The 18,002-nt window shown below is 41.1% G+C and overlaps 1 protein-coding gene across 1 annotated transcript in view; it reads right to left on the bottom strand.

Annotated features, from left to right (window-relative positions):
- fancl (FA complementation group L) overlaps positions 1 to 18,002 on the bottom strand; it is a 35,832-nt gene that overhangs the window by 14,795 nt on the left and 3,035 nt on the right. The window contains 2 exon segments of the mRNA XM_032528508.1: positions 4,426 to 4,522; positions 16,730 to 16,827. Coding sequence (XP_032384399.1) covers positions 4,426 to 4,522; positions 16,730 to 16,827 — 195 coding nt within the window.

Raw genomic sequence — 18,002 nt, 5'->3', positions numbered from 1 at the left:
CAGTTACAGCTTTATAATGGATTATTTTGAAATGTGTGGGTAAAAAAACAACAACTGAGAAGTTTAACTTTGTCTGAAATCAGGGGCCATCATTAGGGAAGTCACAATGCATCGTGAAATGGTTAAAAATCAATATCAATGTGTAAAGATTACAACCAGTTGAGATAAAAATTAAAATAAATTAATCAACCTAGGGAGTGATGTCCTTCTGATTTCACTTGTTTGGCTTAGACGTCATTTGTTTATTTAAAGTGATTTTTTTTCACTTTTATTTTGTTATTTGGAGGACGGATTTGTTTTAGAAATCTAGTTATTCATTCTTAATTCAATCTTTGTTAGTTAATATTAAAACACAGTTCCAGTGTCACCTCTAAAAGGAGCACACACCAGTTGATTTAATCGCAATTAAATCGCATTAATGTCATAATCGCACATTTGTATCTATTCTAAATGTCCCGTGATTTCTTACTGTCCCATTTTTTTTCTCACGTCAATGCTCTTATCAACATGGAAAAGTGGATCAGCTCGCTTTGTGCAAAAACAACATTGGCATGTAGTCTAGGAGCAAATAACCTCTCACACAACGTAACAATCAATAAAAAGGTGAAAAAAATACTTTGGGGGGGGGGGGGGTTCTCATCAGCTGTGAGCTCGGCCATCAGGTGGCATTTCAGACTGGACGTGCTGCGATCATAGCTCAGTTCACAGCGACAACACACACAGATCACTTTGGTCTGGTCAGTGGAACATTTGGCAACTTTTAAAAAGTAATCTTTCCATTCAGAACCTGATTGGCGTCCATTTCTGAGTAACACGCTCGCCATCCACTCAAAACGTAACGTTACTAATCTTTGGCCGGCTCGCAAGCCCAAACGGCGTGTGTGCGGCGCGCTTGTTGTCTTGTTTCCTGTCTAGCTAGATCCGGTGGGTGTTGTAGTTTTTCTAACGTTACTAAAAAAGTCTGCTAGGCCAAAAAGAACGTTAATCTCACGATAAAAAAAAAATTGACGGCGGGTTTGCGTTAACACCGTTAACTGACAGCACTAGTCATTCCTCTTTAACTGATTGTGTCTGAAAACCTAAAATTGTGAATCATATGGTGAGTTGAGTGTAGCGTTACATCCCTAGCCATTATAATTTAAGGTACTTCCACTGCTTATTATTTCATCCTTGGCCTTTATTAGCAACCTATTCGTTTGTGCTTATTACTTGAATACCGTCTTTTATTTAAGAATGTACAGTTAATGTTGTTTGAATATTCCTTTTCTGTTTTCTTTGTCAATAGTGATGCTTTTTATTAATATTTTCAAATCAATTTTCAAGTCCTCCCCGTTATTACCACCCTTTGTTTTATGAAAACTAGTTTCATCACAAACCTTGTTAAGTTTCTATTATTTTATTATTATTATGATGTCTTTATTTGAAAAAGAGAAAAAGGACAGCAGAGAAAATGAGACTTACACTGCTGTGCTAAAATTTAAAAAAAGATTGTACAGTTAAGCCTGGCATTAGTGCTGGTCATTTTTAATATGTTGCCAAAACATTGTTAAGCCCTTAATCAGGAGCTTTGGTTGGTACATGTGAGCCAGATTTGCTTTCTCTGTTCACCTTCAACATCAAGCTACTTTGCGTCTTTTCCACGTGCTCTTCCTCTCTACCTCCCCCGCCGCCATCCAAGCCTCTGTGTCCATGCCAGTGCTGGGCCTGCTGAGGCATGACCTGGCGCTGGATCTGGTTGGAAGCAGCTGGAGCGCAGGTAAGACTCCAAGCTATTTTTACCCAATGCCAAAAGGGGGCGAGGAGGGCCAGGTGGGCAGGTGGACACAGCATGGGATCCCACCACCCTCCCTGGTCCCCCCCCGTGGATGTCATCTGGGCTTAAGCAGAAGCACCAGCTCACCATGCCTACAATACGCAGCCCCACTGTGAGATACTAACACTCCTGCCAGCTACGAGAAGTTCCATTCTGACTGAGATTTTAGGAACGAGTACTTTAAACCCATACGGTGGTTGCAAAGAAACTCCTGCACACCGTCTAAAGCAGGATGTATGCTTCTGCGTTAAATCTACCCTGTGGCTCCGTATGTAGATACGTCGTGACACGAACCCTACGTGTGACACTACGCCGTAGCCTGTCAAGCATCTCTCAAAAAAGCTACACATCGTTTGTTTGCGTTTGGCAGCGCTGAACCCTGCATCTCAACATGCTAACCAAATAATCCCATTTCTACTAATTTCCACTTTTGAAGATGCAACAGCAGAAGATAAACCGACAGCACCCTCGCTGTCACGACAGTACAAATATTAAAAAATATATACCATACATTCAGAATAAAAAAAGGGCTTAGCAACAAAGTGCTTAGTAACCTTTTGGTCATTTCACAGTTAAAAACATCTGCGCTCTGATTTACAGCCTCGATCTTGTCTTTTTCAGCTGCAGCTGATTCAGAACGCTGCTGCTCGAGTCCTCACTAAAACCAAGAGACTGGATCACATCACTCCCGTTCTGAAGTCTTTACACTGGCTTCCAGTGCCTCAAAGAATAGACTTCAAAATACTTGTGCTGGTTTATAAATCACTAAATGGTTTAGGGCCTAAATAAATTTCTGGTCTGCTAGTAAACTATCAACCACCCAGACCTCTCAGGTGGTCTGGGACAGGTCTGCTTCCTGTCCCCAGAGTCAGAACTAAACCGGGGGAAGCAGTGTTCAGTTTCTATGCTCCACATCTGGAGGCTGCAGGTCCGCCGCAACACTCAATTCTTTTAAATCAAAGCTGAAGACCCTTCTTTTTGATGTTGCCTTTCTTTAACCCATGTGCTGTCCTCGGGTCAAATTGACCCGTTTTAATGTGTTTTATATCAGAAATATGGATTTCTTTCAACCGAATTGCCCAAAAATGACATGGATGATTCCATACATTACTATCCTTGATTTTGTTTTTTTGGGTACACCTACCCATCTGAGATCCACTCAGCACCCTCAGATCTTAACTATTGGTCAAAATAATTCATAATGTCGGCCTTTTTAACTAAAATCGTATGTATAATTTTACATAAATGAGGTTTGTTGACCATGAATTCCAACAATAAGAATAATAAAACCTATTATTAAACCGGCTCAGGTTTTAAAAAAAGCACCAAGCGCCAAGAGCTGGAAATAAATCAGAAAAAGTGACAAAAACCTCGGAAAAGCCCAAAAAAATATTCCTTTTCAATTTTGACCTGGAAGAACAAGTACGTGGTTAACGGGAAGACAACACAAGGGTTAAATAATTGTTAATTTCTTATACTGATGTCGAATTGTTATCTGCTTTTGTATTTTTTAGTTGTTTTGTTACTTTTTCTCTGAATTGTTTTTATGTAAAGCAGTTTGGATTGCCCTGTTGCTGAAATGTGCTGAACTCTGGCACTGGCGGCAGGTCGGAAGAACGAGTCAATAGTTTGCTTGCTCATTGTTCAGAAGCACGTAGCAGGTTGTGATATCTGTCTCCTTCCCACAGATCTTTACCCACGCTTGATTATCTCTAGGAGCCTCCCCCTCCAGACATTAGCCACTTACAGTGGTCATTCCCTATCCTTCTGACAGTGTCCCTTTCGCGTTTAACGTGTAAAAAAATAAAATAACAAAGGGGGCAGATTTACTGGTCGCACATGTGCGACTGGATGTTATATTCAGTCGCACTCTCAAATTTTGGTCATAGTCTGGAGGCCTGATATCAGAATAATTTAATTTATACAACACTTTTTAGATTTTGAGAATGTAGAAAGTACACTCTGACATCTCTAGCGTCCGGTCTAGACGCATCAACAATTCTATTTTCCAAAAATAAAACAAAGCCGTCATGTTTTCCTGCGATAAAATGTCATTAAAAACACCTCCTTGTCACCTCTTATCTGACAATTTGGAGATCTGTGACATGGAAACATTTCAAACGGTTGGTTTTACACTGCTATTTCCCCAGCCTACATTTACTTCTACCTACAGTAGGTAAAGGGTTTGTGTACTTCTCTCAACAGCAGCAAGCAAAGACTGCAGCTATGTAGATGAGTGTGGGCGTATTGCTTTTTCCATCATGCTGAGGTCTATGTGGAGATGTTTTATCTGTGCTACATCTCAGTCACAGCGGGTTATCATGTCTCTCCACACCCTCTCCAGTTTGACCTAGATTTAGGGGTGCAGATGTAAATCACTGATTTGCTATCAGCAAATTGAACATCCCCAATGCGTTTGGTGAAGTCGGCCTGTTTGGATTTGAATTGGCTGTAGGTCAACATCAAGCTGCAGAGTATTCCATTCGATGATGAGTAATTTTCTCTGTGGAAATTGTCCAGTCCTTACAGTAAACTCTGTGTGTGTGTGTGTGTGTGTGTGTGTGTGTGTGTGTGTGTGTGTGTGTGTGTGTGTGTGTGTGTGTGTTAGTTACCTTAGACTTGAGTTTAATAGTGAGAACGTGCTGCCTTCCACAGGAGTCCTCCGCCTTCAGTCTCAACGTTCGGAACTCTGTGTCTATGAAGAGCAGCCTGGAGACACATACACTATAAATCAACACACAGTCAAAGAGAACGGGTACACAACACTGGGAACTGACAGCAGTTATAATCCATCATTAATCACAGCAGCAGAGATATTATAGCATATTGAGACATCAACTCTGCCTTTAGATTTATCACTCTGGGTACCAAACACAGTGACATTACAGCAATTCAGACAACAGCTCCCAATACACGTCCCCAAAACAGGGAGTTGCCATGCCTTTTGACTTGAGAAAGAAGGCAGCTTTAACTTTGAGAGAAAAACATTGCAGTTTGAGGCTTTTGTTCTCAAAATTCTGATTTGTATTCTTCTCCAGCACGTGCCTTTTTAAAAGATCTAATGGAGGAATATAACATTTAGGAAAAGCATGCTTACTAGCAAACTGTTATGCTCTATTTAATTATCTTAACAATAACAAAACCAATCATACTGTTGCTTGGGAGCATTATTTTCATCCTGAGTCAGCACAGAACACCTTGGTGCTTTCTAATATTACTGTATGCACATATACTGACTGGATGTACACTGTAGAACACAGTAGTGACTGATCTCAGGGCTCGTCAGCCAGCATATCTCCTAAAGGACACAGGCCAGCCACTAAATTAGTAAAATGTAACAAATTAATGTTTCATTCACACACACACACACACACACACACACACATCACGTCACATCGGAGGGCAGCACATCGCTGTCGCACAACATTGTACGGCTCATTTTCTGTAACCAGTCTCGCATAAAGATACAGTATGTTGGGTGGAATTAGTAAGCTTGCTAACTAGCCAGCCGGGCCTCTGCTTCCCCCCACAGGGAGACTTCTTCGGATGACAGCCCGGGAGATGGACAGCCAGGTTAGCCATCTCCCGATGTCTGCTGTTGTCCCCTGGCAGGGCGTGAAGCAGAGGGAGCGTAGGCTCTGTGCTGCTGCTGACAGATTTAGGCGACACTCTGTTTTGTTGTAGGCATCATAGCAACAGTGTATATCCGGTTTCCATTTTTTGAATGAAGAATAGATTGCTGCCGCCTGCTGGCATGGAGAGTTATTTTCCACATAGGCGTAGAACGCATGTGCTAGTTGGCCTTCGGCTGTAGTCTTTGCGTTGTGTTCAAGAGCAACCTCTTGGCTAAGACACAGGCGGAACAACCATCGCGACTTTTAGCAGTTACAGGGGGCGGATTCAAGCTCCCAGAAAAAGGATGCGTCTCTCAGTGACCTTAAGGTGGGATCACATTTTCAAGCTCGAGTCAACCAGTAAATCACACCCTTTCCTTCCTGAGCTAATTACAACCTATTGAGGCTTAAGACAAAACACTGACGTGGCTCGAGCGTGCACCAACACCGCTGTCAGATTTACTGCTGCTCCAGCACACTACGAAGGAGTCACTTCCTCCCCCTCTCAAGACCTTCTCTAGCCCACTGAGACTGGTGGACAAAAGACTGATTGGAGACAAAAGGACTTGGACGGTCCTTTCTTCAGATTTACAGTACAATATGATGGGCGCTCTGCGCCGAGGCTGACATGGTTGTAAATCTGCTGAGGATTTATGGAGTGTGTTAGAGAGGAGTGATGTGAGCAGTGTGCTCAGAAATGACACACACACTTAGGGAAGTGATGGAATGATGGGAGTCGGTTTCCAATGTGCCCGATTCATTAAAGTGTCTGCTCGCTAACACACACTTGCAATCAAACGCCAGCGAAGGGCAACGGTGCCGAAGTGTCACATGGGCACTAACACACACACACGACTCTGTTCCTCTTGTTCTTGCATGCTGACCTGATACATCTGCATATTAAGATCTTGCAAACACATTGCCCTATTTGCTCCTTGTAACACACACACACACACACACACACACACACACACACACACACACACACACACACACACACACACACACACACACACACACACACACACACACACACACACACACACACACACACACACACACACACACACACACACACTTTTGTGTTAGGGCTACACAATATTCAATTTATTTTATTGTCGTCACAATATCAACTGACGCAATAAACACATTGCGTTATAGAAGATTTCTGTGTTAAATGAGAGAAAATGTCAGTAGAAAACTCTTAGTGGTGCCTTTTATCGTTCAATGTGTTCAATAAAAGAATGATTTCCCTTCATTTGTTTTAAATTCAACAAGCAATGTGTTGTCTTCTAGCAGAATGTGGAAACCAGCAGAAAAGCAGAACTGAGTACACAATAATATTTGTTTAAATGCAGGTTATCCTGATATTCAACAACATTCTTGTATATGGCTTATTCTCCTCATATCGTGCAGCCATATTGCCGATATTAACGTCCCCTATCAGGCCAAAATAATCTAGCTGCCGCGTAGAACTTCTTGAATAGACACGACCCAGGTTACTTTATATCCTCAGGTACACATTTACAAAGAGTGCAGGCCCATAAAATACCCATTACTGCTAAACAGCAATAAATGCCCAAACCTGTCAAGCATGACCGGTTAATAGAACTATGCAAGTGAAGGAAGTGGCACGCATCCAAATGAAGGAATCAATAAATAAGAATAAGAAGTTGAATCAGTGAAATAAAGTGCAGGTGATTTGCAAAACACATGAATAAAAGAATGGCGGGTTCTCTCAGTTAGAAAATTTGTTTCTCGTTAACCCTATATCAGCCATGACAGCAGTGAATCACTGCATGTTGCCATGTATTTTTGCAGTTGTCTGTCTGTAAGGTCTAATAAGCAAACACAGTTGGAGGTTTTTGCATGTTTTTAAAAGCCACATATTAGCCATACTGGAAACTGTACCAGCGGTTTAAAGCCACCTGGAATAAATGTTTAACCACCCACTGCTCGACCTGTCGGATGGTTTTGAATGTGCACACTGCAGTTGCTATGAAAGGTTACATGAACACCATGTAGAAACTTTATGTTTTGAGTAGGGCTACATAATATGAGGAAAATATCTATTTGATTGATATTGCGATTCCAATTACACAATACTGAATATTGGAGAGAATGATCATTCGCTGTATGTATTATTGAAAGCTAACCGATCAGCAGTGGCTAAAAATGAGATGCCCTCTGAAAGATGAAGCTTAGTGAAGCCAGATATTTTATCAAATGGAAACTAAACCTTCAATGGAACCTATTGGAGCCCAACCCAAGGTTACTATAGATTAGTCTTTGACCTTCTCAGTCATTATGGTCATTTTTTAAAAACAAAGTGTGTTGTAAAAATCATGCAAATCAGGTGGCTGTGGCTCAGTGGTTGCCTGTCAATGGGAAGGTTGGCGGTTCAAAACATGGCCCTGCAGTCCCATGGGGCAAGACACTGTACCCCGAGTTGCCCCCAATGCTGCACTATCAGAGTCTAAATGTGTGTGAAATTTTTATCTGATGAGCAGGTGGAACCTTGTACGGCAGCCTCGGCCACAGTGTATGAACGTGTGTGAATGATTCCTGTACTGTGAATAGAAAAGCGCTATATAAATACAGTCCAATTACATTTTACAATGAATGACAGAGTATACAAGTATAACCTCAGTACGCTATCTAAAGCAGATGTGAAAGAGTTAAGGAAAGATAAGCCAGTATGGCAGTGAAGTTTTAAATAAAAATGGGCAGAATTAAAAAAAACAAAATCTCATTATAGGAGACATTATTCACTTGCATTTCATAAAGCAGATATAATGTAACTTATACAACTTTTTCACTCTGTATTAAGAGAACAAGTCCAACCAGTACTCGGTTTCAACTAACTTTAACAAACCGTATCGGCAGTAAAAAAGTCTCATCTGTGGATCACTGACACACACATTTCCATCTCCTCTGCTCTGAGGTCTCACACTCAGGATAACAGGGACGGGCTGCCGCCCCTACTTGGCTGTGATGGAAACAGCGTGACCGTCAGACGTCCTGCTGAGAAGACTGATGAGAGCATCCCATTTGCAACTCCACAGCCAAGTGAGCTGATTCCAGACAGTGCACACCATGCACATTTGTGCTTGTGTATGTGCACGTCTCGGAATATATATATTTTTTTTTTTTGGGGTGTGTCGACAAAGTGATTAATGAAGGGTGAGATCAACACATGTGTACTGTAGTGCTTGTGTGTGTTGCATGAGAAATTCACAGGCAAAATGATGGCACGCACAAGGTACGATAAAGGATAATGGAGGACGACATAAGTCACATGCACACGTGTGTGTAAATCAAGTGGACAAACAGCACGCACACACGCACACACTGCTCAGAGACACCTTTATATTAATCAGCCTGGTTTGTCTGTGCTAACCAGGACATTCTCATTACTTACTGGACATAACTGCTTAAATCCCAATACTATTTATGTTTGCATTTACATTCAATTCAATTTTTTTTATAGTATCAATTCATAACAAGAGTTATCTCAAGACACTATACAGATAGACCACACTCCAGAATTTACAAGGACCCAACAGTTCTAGTAGTTTCCTCCAGAGCAAGCAACAGTGCGACAGTGGCGAGGAAAAACTTCCTTTTAGGCAGAAACCTCGGACAGACCCAGGCTCTTGGTAGGCGGTGTCTGACGGGCCCGGTTGGGGTTAGAATGAAGAGTGGCAATAACAAAAATAGAAAAAATTAGTAGTTTGTAGCAGTTCTTTGTAGTAGTTCATGGCATAGCAGGACACTGTGCGGCACTACAAGGCAGAGCAGGACGTAGCAGGACGTAGCAGGGCACTGCAGTGTGGCAGTTGAACATGGCATCACAGAACATGGAGCGGGACCATGCTACATCCCATGACTATAGAAGTCATTTACCAGCTGGCCTAGTAATATAGAAAAAGAATATGAAACTAAATCCACGTTAGCGTCTAATCCCTCGGCCCTGGGCCTGGTTGGACCCACAGAGTCCTGCTGTCAGAGAGCTGCTATAACTGGCCTCACAAGAGTAGCGACACAGTGTGACAGAGTGATAACACTGTGATAAGAGGAGACTTGGTACGTACGCCAAGAGGCTGTGAACATGCAGCTGTGCCCGTAATGAGCCCCAGAGCTTCCAGGGCCACGTTCGCTGGGCCACCGAGTGATGGCGGCTGCCCTACTTGACCTCATTTTCCATTAATTAACATATGGTATGCCATCTCCTGCCAATTAAGATGACCACACTCTCACATGCAGGGATGGAGAGAGAGAGAGAGAGCGAGCAAGAGAGAGAGAGAGACTTACCTGGCCCAATCAGCAGACAGAATTACAGCTGAAAACCCTGGTGGCTATTAGCACGGCCCATACCAATTAAGACGCTAAGCGAATCTCGAGTGCTTTGGAGATTGAGGCCCACTGTGTATAATGCCTCCTAACCGTAACGCGACACTGAAAATGATGTTGGTCCCATTTTCAGCATAAAGCATACCTCCCCCCCTTCTCCTATTAAAACCTGAGAGTCTTCAATTAGAGCCATTTGCATTTTGCTAATATCATAATTGTAGCCGTGGTCATTAATAGGAAAGTGGAAAATGAGTGTAGTAGTCAAGGCTTAATCCGAGCTGGGGGAGAATAGATATCTTCCCACTAACCACCACCTCCCCTCCTCCTTCTCTCCTTGATGAGTGGAGACAACAGTATTAGCTGGGCCTGTCAGCGCGCGTGGGCTGAGAGTTATTAAATGTGACCTGGATTTAACTATAACTCAATAACTAAAAATAAGGAAGTCATTAGGAGCCATTTGTTAATGTGCTGCCGTGTTGTTGCAGGCTCTCCAATCAGTTTACACTGCTAGGGGAGAGAGAAAAACACAAGGACTGGTGCATAAAGCTGTTTAAAGCACCAGAGGTTTCTAGCCATATATACAGCTTGGTATGTTAATACCAACTCTGGGGAAAATACATGAAAAGCCAAAAAAAACATCTACATTATTAACCTTACAGTTGCCTTGGCTAGTGAGTTGCCTAATCCTGGCCCACAAACTCCGAGGTATACACACAGCACTACGTGAAGAAGTATTCAGTCAGTATTCTAGTACTAATACCACAATGTAAAATATACAAGTCTAGTTAGTCCTGCATTGTAAGTGTTGCTTAAGTAAAAGTATGTTAGTATCATCAGGAAAATGTACTTAAAGTATTAATAGTAAAAGTAGACTCAATGCAGTAAAATGCTCACATTTTTGAATCTGAAAACGATCATGAAACAGTTCGGTGTTTATTGGTCTAATCATTTGTAGGCCAATATAATGTTGGGTAGTTTAAATTATAATAAAACATAGTATTTTATTAACTATGTGTTTTGTGTGCAAAAATCTTAATTAGCGGAGTAAAAAGTAAAATATTTTCCTCTGAAACGTAGCGGCGTAGAAGTAGAAAGTGTCGAAAAGACTCAAGTAAAAGTACAAGTATCTCAAATGTGTACTTAAGTACAGTACTTGAGTTAATGTGAGTAGTTGCGTTCCACTGCTGGTGTACAGTTGGTCCCTATGTAGCTTCTACAGAGAACAGGAAAAGCAAGAGTTGCAATCTAGATCATGGTGGAAGAGGCTCCATCGGCAAGCAACTCTGCACGCAAATGACTTCCAGAGTACCGTAGGACCATGCAAGTGGGGACGTGATTGTGAATATTACCATGTTTTAAGATTATCCTCTTGATTTGATGGTTTCTTACTGTAAGCCAATTTTAACTATTCACATTTAGTGGCAATTGATTCTGTATCATTGCAGCATGGTTGGCAACTAGATGCCACTTAGCTTGTGGTGCTTGAAGCACTACAAAAAAAAAAAACATTTAAAAAAACAACAACAACTCAACAACAATGTCTCTTCCTAAAAATCATGCCCCGGTTACTCACGATAATCCACAGGCCTGTTTGTGAGTAGTAAGTAACTATTACCGCCGAAAAGGAAGCATGCTCACGGACGAGTGGCTTGAGCAAAAAGATGTAAACATTAATGGCGTCCTCCTTGGCGGACCTGTAGCGTGAGCTACGTCAGGTGAGCAAGCAAGAACGGTTAGCTATAAACTCAGAATCAGAATGCTTTATTGATCCCCTCAGGGATCAGGGGCTAAACTCTAAAAGCTATGCAGGAAGACATTCAGACCTCTGTACTCTGTATGGGTAGAAAGAAAGATTTTCCTAAATTAAAATGCACACAACCAGTTCTGTGGATTATCTTGAGTAACCGGGTCATGATTTTGGCCCTTTGAGCACCACAAGCCACGTACCACCTAGTTCCATTATACTGAAGAGAAGGCAGACATCTCTAGGCCCGACATCTCCAACACTTGCCAACTCACACCAAAATAATTTTGATTAATAAACAGCACTTCAGGTAAGAGGAAAAAAATAAGTACTTTTGATTTTGGGGTGAGCTGTCACTTTAAGGACCCCCTCAAAAACTCAGCTGATGCACTTTGTGAAATGAACGTTTCTTGCTTGAACATGCTTGAAATTTGCACTGAGGCCACTTTAAGCTCAGCAGTGTATGGAACGTGAAATGTGAGTGCTGCTGAGAGTTTAAGCATCCACACTGGAATAAGGAACCAAATAACCCAAAAGATTCAGGTTCACTTCAATCCCTCTCTCATGTGCTCTCACTCACTTGTTTCTCTCCCTTCCCGTCCCTTGTTTCGACCAACGGGAAAAAAGAGAGAGATCATGTCTGAACGATATTGTGTTCTTGCAACGACATCACAATGTGCGCATGCGCGATAGTCACATCGCAGGATATTGTGATGTTGACGCTAATTCTTTTTTTGCTGCTTGATAGAAAAGTAAACATTCACCGTTCTCCTTTTACATGATTATTACCGTTAACACTTCCCCTTTAAGACAGGTAGCCATGTGGGCAACGTGTGTATGTGACGTTAGTCCAACGAAGGTTATTATGGGAAGTGAGGCTCTCCGTGTGTAGAAATGTCCCGTAGGCAGCAGCTGCTGCTGAAACAGGGATGCACATAGTTGATGGGTAGTCAGTGAAGCTACTGTAGTCAGTGTTTTATGTTCACTGCAAATACAAACTAAATCACCTGATTAATGCAACATAATCACAACGTCTTCCGGACATTTTCCCCTGCAGAAAGCTGCTACTAGCCAAGCTAAAGCTAATATAGTTAGCCTAAAGAAACAAGCAGAAAGCTGCTACCAGCCAGGCTAAAGCTAATATAGTTAGCCTAAAGAAACAAGCAGAAAGCTGCTACCAGCCAGGCTAAAGCTAATATAGTTAGCCTAAAGAAACAAGCAGAAAGCTGCTACCAGCTAGGCTAAAGCTAATACAGTTAGCCTAAAAAAACAAGTAGAAAGCTGCTACCAGCCGGGCTAAAGCTAATATAGTTAGCCTAAAGAAACAAGGGATCCGTCCGTCCCAGCTAACGTTACGGTTCTTCGCTGGAAACGTAACACTAATCTACTACAGAAGTTTCTGTCTGATCTTACGTCATTTCCACTGATTGAACTGTTCTTGGATACACAGAGGTTGTTGCTAGTGCACGTGACATGCAGCTTTGATCGATTTATCAAGGAAACGAGCTTGCCCCGCTAGTCGACCACAACCTGAAATTTAGAGGAAACAACATGTAGTCACTGTGATTCACTTTATCCTGGATTTATATTATATGAACACAATGGTGTCATGCTAGTCAACCAGCGTATTTCTACCTAATTTCCCTCTCCAAAATCACTTCAGAAGAGTAAGGTTAGTCACAGCAACCTTTTTTCAATTTTATCTTCTATGTAGATGCACTCCCCTACAAAATCCCTGCGGTAGTCGAGAATGATTTATTATTTCCAAATAGAGCCATTTATGTCATCTTTTAAATATTCTGTTTCCTTTTTTCACATATTGCAGGGAAAAAAATATCGAAATGTCAGATTTTTTCCAATATTGTGCAGGCATTGTCTGAACCAGACTCAACATTGTTTAGGGACATCCATGTGGACCGTTTACATTTAGACGACGACGACGACTACTACTTCTACTACTACTACTACTACTACTGACCGAAACAACTGCAAATTTACAGTCGTTATCCCTAGATTTATCCTGGTGCGTTTTTTTCTTAAATTAACATTCAATTGACAAAAAAACATCAACAGCCACACCCCTTAGGGCCTTAACTGATGTTAGCAATTAATTTTGGTCACACAAAGGAACGGCGGTTACTTCAAAAATATTGCGATAGACAATTATGTAATAATTGTTACCGGCCTAATGAAGACTGACAACAATGCAGCCTGCAGGGGACTCAGTTGGATTAAACACGATCCAGACTCTAATCAAACTCTCAAATTGTAAGAAACAGGAGGCATAACTAGTGTGCATGACAGCTGTGGTCAGGCTCGGCCTGGTAACAAGCCAACACAACTAGCAGTCAACTCCACTCACAGTTCACAGCACGATGCTTTAGTTGGGAGGGAGAATAGAGAGATTGTATTGGATTACATAGAACATACACTACCGGTCAAAAGTTTGGGGTCACTTCGGAATTTCCATTGCACTCCATTATAGACAGAATACCAGTTGAGATCAGTTCCATTGTTTTTTTAACCAGCGCAGCACTTTTCAGATTACATTATGTGCTTACATAGTTGCAAAAGGGTTCTCCAATGTTTTCTCAGTTCGTTTTTTTTAAATGATATCAGATTAGTGAACAGAATATGCCTTTGGAACATTGGATGAATGGTTGCTGATAATGGGCGATGTAGATATTGCATTAAAGATCAGCCCCCCCACTCAGATCAGCTGCTATTCTGTCTAACATCGAGTGGAATGGAAATTTGTAAGTGGCCCCATACTTTTGACCGGTAGTGTACGTGTATCCACTGATTAAATAAACTAAACTTAATCTAGAAGCAGAGCATGAGATTATTTAAGGGGATGGAGCATTGAAGGGGCGCTGTCAATCCAGGAGTGGGTTTGAGATGGCTACGGTGGCGGCGTTTAAAAATATGTCATAAACGGTTTGCCAGACTGGATGTCTAAACTAGAAACTGGGGAGGAAGCTTTCTGCTGGGGTAAGACGTTTGATGAAGTGCTGATTTTTGTCTGTGTGAACGTGTGTGTGTGTGTGTGTGTGTGTCTGCGTGTGTGTGTGCGTGTGTGTGTGCGTGTGTGTGTGTGTGTTCATGTTGCAAATTGTATGTGTTGTGTATGCGCACTTCTCGGAATATATATTTTTTATTTTTTTTTTGGGGTGTGTCGACAAAGTGATTAATGAAGGGTGAGATCAACACGTGTAGTGTAGTGCTTGTGTGTTTTGCATGAGAAATTCACAGGCAAAATGATGGCACGCACAAGGTACGATAAAGGAAAATGGAGGACGACATAAGTCACATGCACACGTGTGTGTAAATCAAGTGGACAAAGAGTTTTTGGATCGTGTTTAAATAAAAATAAAGCAGTTTAATTTGACTGGACATATGCTTTTTTGTGTTCTCTCATTTGTCATATCTATAATAAGCCCTTTGGGGGTGATGGTTTGAAAAGTAGTTTAAACCAAAGATTCACAATAACAATACATGCTTACACTTTAAACTACTTGCAAAAAACAACGGTAAAAAACAAAAACTGCCAGTTTACGGCACTGCAACTGGACGAGACGGTGTATCACATAACTCTTCTCTTCTGTGCTACTGTCAGCTTCTCCGTGCTGCCTTCATGGAAACGGGACATAAGAGCATCCTTTTAAATGAGCTTCGTACTTACTTCAGCGTGAAAAACAAAACCAAAAGAAATTGCCGCAGGGTGGCGTGACATCCTGTTGTGTTCTTTATCCCCCCCAATGTGGCCCTTTACATTTCACAATAACAGTTTTACGTCAGATCGTTTAGAGAGCTCAGCGTTTCATACTGCACCTGAAGGAAACTTCATTTCATGGAGAAAGAGAGAAAGAACAGAGACAAGCACGAGATATCAGCTCTGCTTTTGTGGTTTGGCATTTAGCGGTTTCACAAACTCCCGGGCTTGCGTTAGGTGGTCTAAAACTTTCTTGTGGAAGCGATAGCGGCAGTGACGTTACTTTGAACCGTACGGGATTCTCAAACCTCTCAAAATGCAGCACGATGTGGGGTGGTGTTTCTCCAAATGTTTTTGTCAGCCATTTACTCGCAAGACAGGCGATAGGAAACATATACTCTAAGCATCAAAAAAGCACTCTCACTAACTTTCAAAGGTTGTACACTTATTTTCCTCTGCTTTTACCCCTTGATAAGTTCCAGTGTGTTTCCCGTTGGAACAATTCAATTATAGATTCAGATTTGAATGAAAAACTAGATTTGACTGTTAAATTGCTAGCCGTTTCTGATTGGCTGCTGTTAGTGTTTGTAATACCTTATTAAAGTTTGACTGTTGCATATCTAGTCATTCTGATTGACTGTTATCTTCATTTAATTTTTTTTTTAAACATATAGGCCTATAAATAGAATTTCATGGCTTCCTTGATCCCTGGGAAACTGATAAACCTGTTGTGTGTCATTCAATGATACGATTTTTTGATTATTTCTGATAATAGTAACAACTATCATAGGCCTAATATTAGGGCGTAATAATTCATATTTGGGGCAATTAGCCTACATCTTACTTGATGGGGGGGTGGTTAGGGACCTGGATAATGGATGGGGGGGCGCTGGCCCAAAAAAGGTTGAGAACCACTGACCTAAAAGCTAGCGCCGCTAGCGGTTAGCCACCTCGTCCTCAATGGCAAAACACTGCTACAACACACACGAGTTCACCCTAATCAAAAAATTGTATTGAACTACTTCCATGTCCCTGTTCTGCAGGTATTCCATGCAAAGATGGAAGTGGCCCTCATTTAGAAGAAGTCTCCCGGCTAATCCTGCCTTTTACTGGCTGAAGTTGGAGAAACAGCTAGCTGATGTGGTATTAGCCAAAGTGTTTAGCACACACCAAATGTTTTCGGCTGATGGCGTAGACGGTAGAGCCTGACTGATAAAGGATTTTTAAGGCGGATACCAAAACAAATATTTGGCTATTTAAAAATCCGGTATTCCGATATATGGGCCGATGTCTTGGCTAGCGACGTATTCTGACCAGCTCACCCGGAGACTGAAGGCAGGATACATTCAGAAACCTGCATCTCACTCAAAACAGCGTTGATGGGTTTTTTCATAGTTTGTATGTGTGTGGAAGCAACAGAGACACAAAATAACACCCCAAATAACCAACACCTGGTTTCAGATACAGTGTTAGTGCTCCTACAAGTCACTTACTTGCCCCACCCAAGGGTCTCCATCTCAGAGATGAGCTGAGAGTAGTACTGTGGAGGAGGGATGGAGCGGCACTCCCGATGACTCTTCAGACCCACTTCCTGCAGTGACACAGAGGAGGATTCTTCATTTTTGACCAGATCAAGTCACAACTTCACCGCTCTGCACATTTATCTTTCTTTTAAAAGCAAACATCATAAATTCTAAGGCTGGGAGAAAATGCTTTTGTCCAAATTTGATTATTTCCAATACACGGGAGCCGATTCCATTTGTATTCCGATTTTCATTTATCTGGCAATTCTAGAAGTATTGCAATTCAATAGTATTGTGATTTCTTTTCCTTCTTTTACAATAACAAAAGTTGAATGATACTCTTACGGCAACAATAGAACATGAGACATTTCTAAAAGTTTAATGTTTTCTAAAAAGAAGTCAGTCTGTAAAGAAGTACATAAAATGGATTTTCTGCATGTTCTGTTTTGCTGGATACGGATACGATGTCCGCGATACTATAAACATAAGTCATTTGGCAAATCACTGGTTAAAAAAGAAAAAAATAAACATTTTAGGAAAAAGAATTGATTCTACAAAATTGTTGCAAAAAAGATCCCAAAACGCACGGTTTTCATCAAATTGATTTTTTACTAAACAACGATTCTTGTTTAAAAAAACGATTCAGTCTCCCATGTCATAGTATACACGCCATGAAAAATAATTAAAGATTTAAATTAACAATAAATATGAAATGATTCTGGAATTCTATGAAAACGGTTTAGAATCTGTAGAGCTTGAATCCCGATACAAATCCATTTTTTTTCCTTTTTTTTTTAGGGATTATCGCGATTCTCTGTAGAACACAAATATGCCAAAAAAAAAAAAATAAAGTTGTGTATATAAACATGATCTAATAAGACATACAAAATCTGTGTCAAAATCTAACAAACTTAAGATTTATATGTACACTACCGGTCAAAAGTTTGGGGTCAGTTACAAATTTCCATGCCACGCCATTATAGACAGAATACCAGCTGATCTGAGTGGGGGGGCTGATCTTTAATGCAATATCTACATCGCCCATTATCAGCAACCATTCATCCAATGTTCCAAAGGCATATTCTGTTCACTAATCTGATATCTTTTAAAAAAACTAACTGAGAAAACACTGGAGAATCCTTTTGCAATTATGTAAGCACATAATGTAATCTGAAAACTGCTGATCGGGTTAAAAAAACAATGGAACTGACCTCAGCTGGTATTCTGTCTATAATGGAGTGCA

Source organism: Etheostoma spectabile, chromosome 10, assembly GCF_008692095.1.
Source record: "Etheostoma spectabile isolate EspeVRDwgs_2016 chromosome 10, UIUC_Espe_1.0, whole genome shotgun sequence".
NCBI classification, from domain to species: domain Eukaryota; kingdom Metazoa; phylum Chordata; class Actinopteri; order Perciformes; family Percidae; genus Etheostoma; species Etheostoma spectabile.
This window is presented reverse-complemented; position numbering and strand designations above follow the sequence as displayed.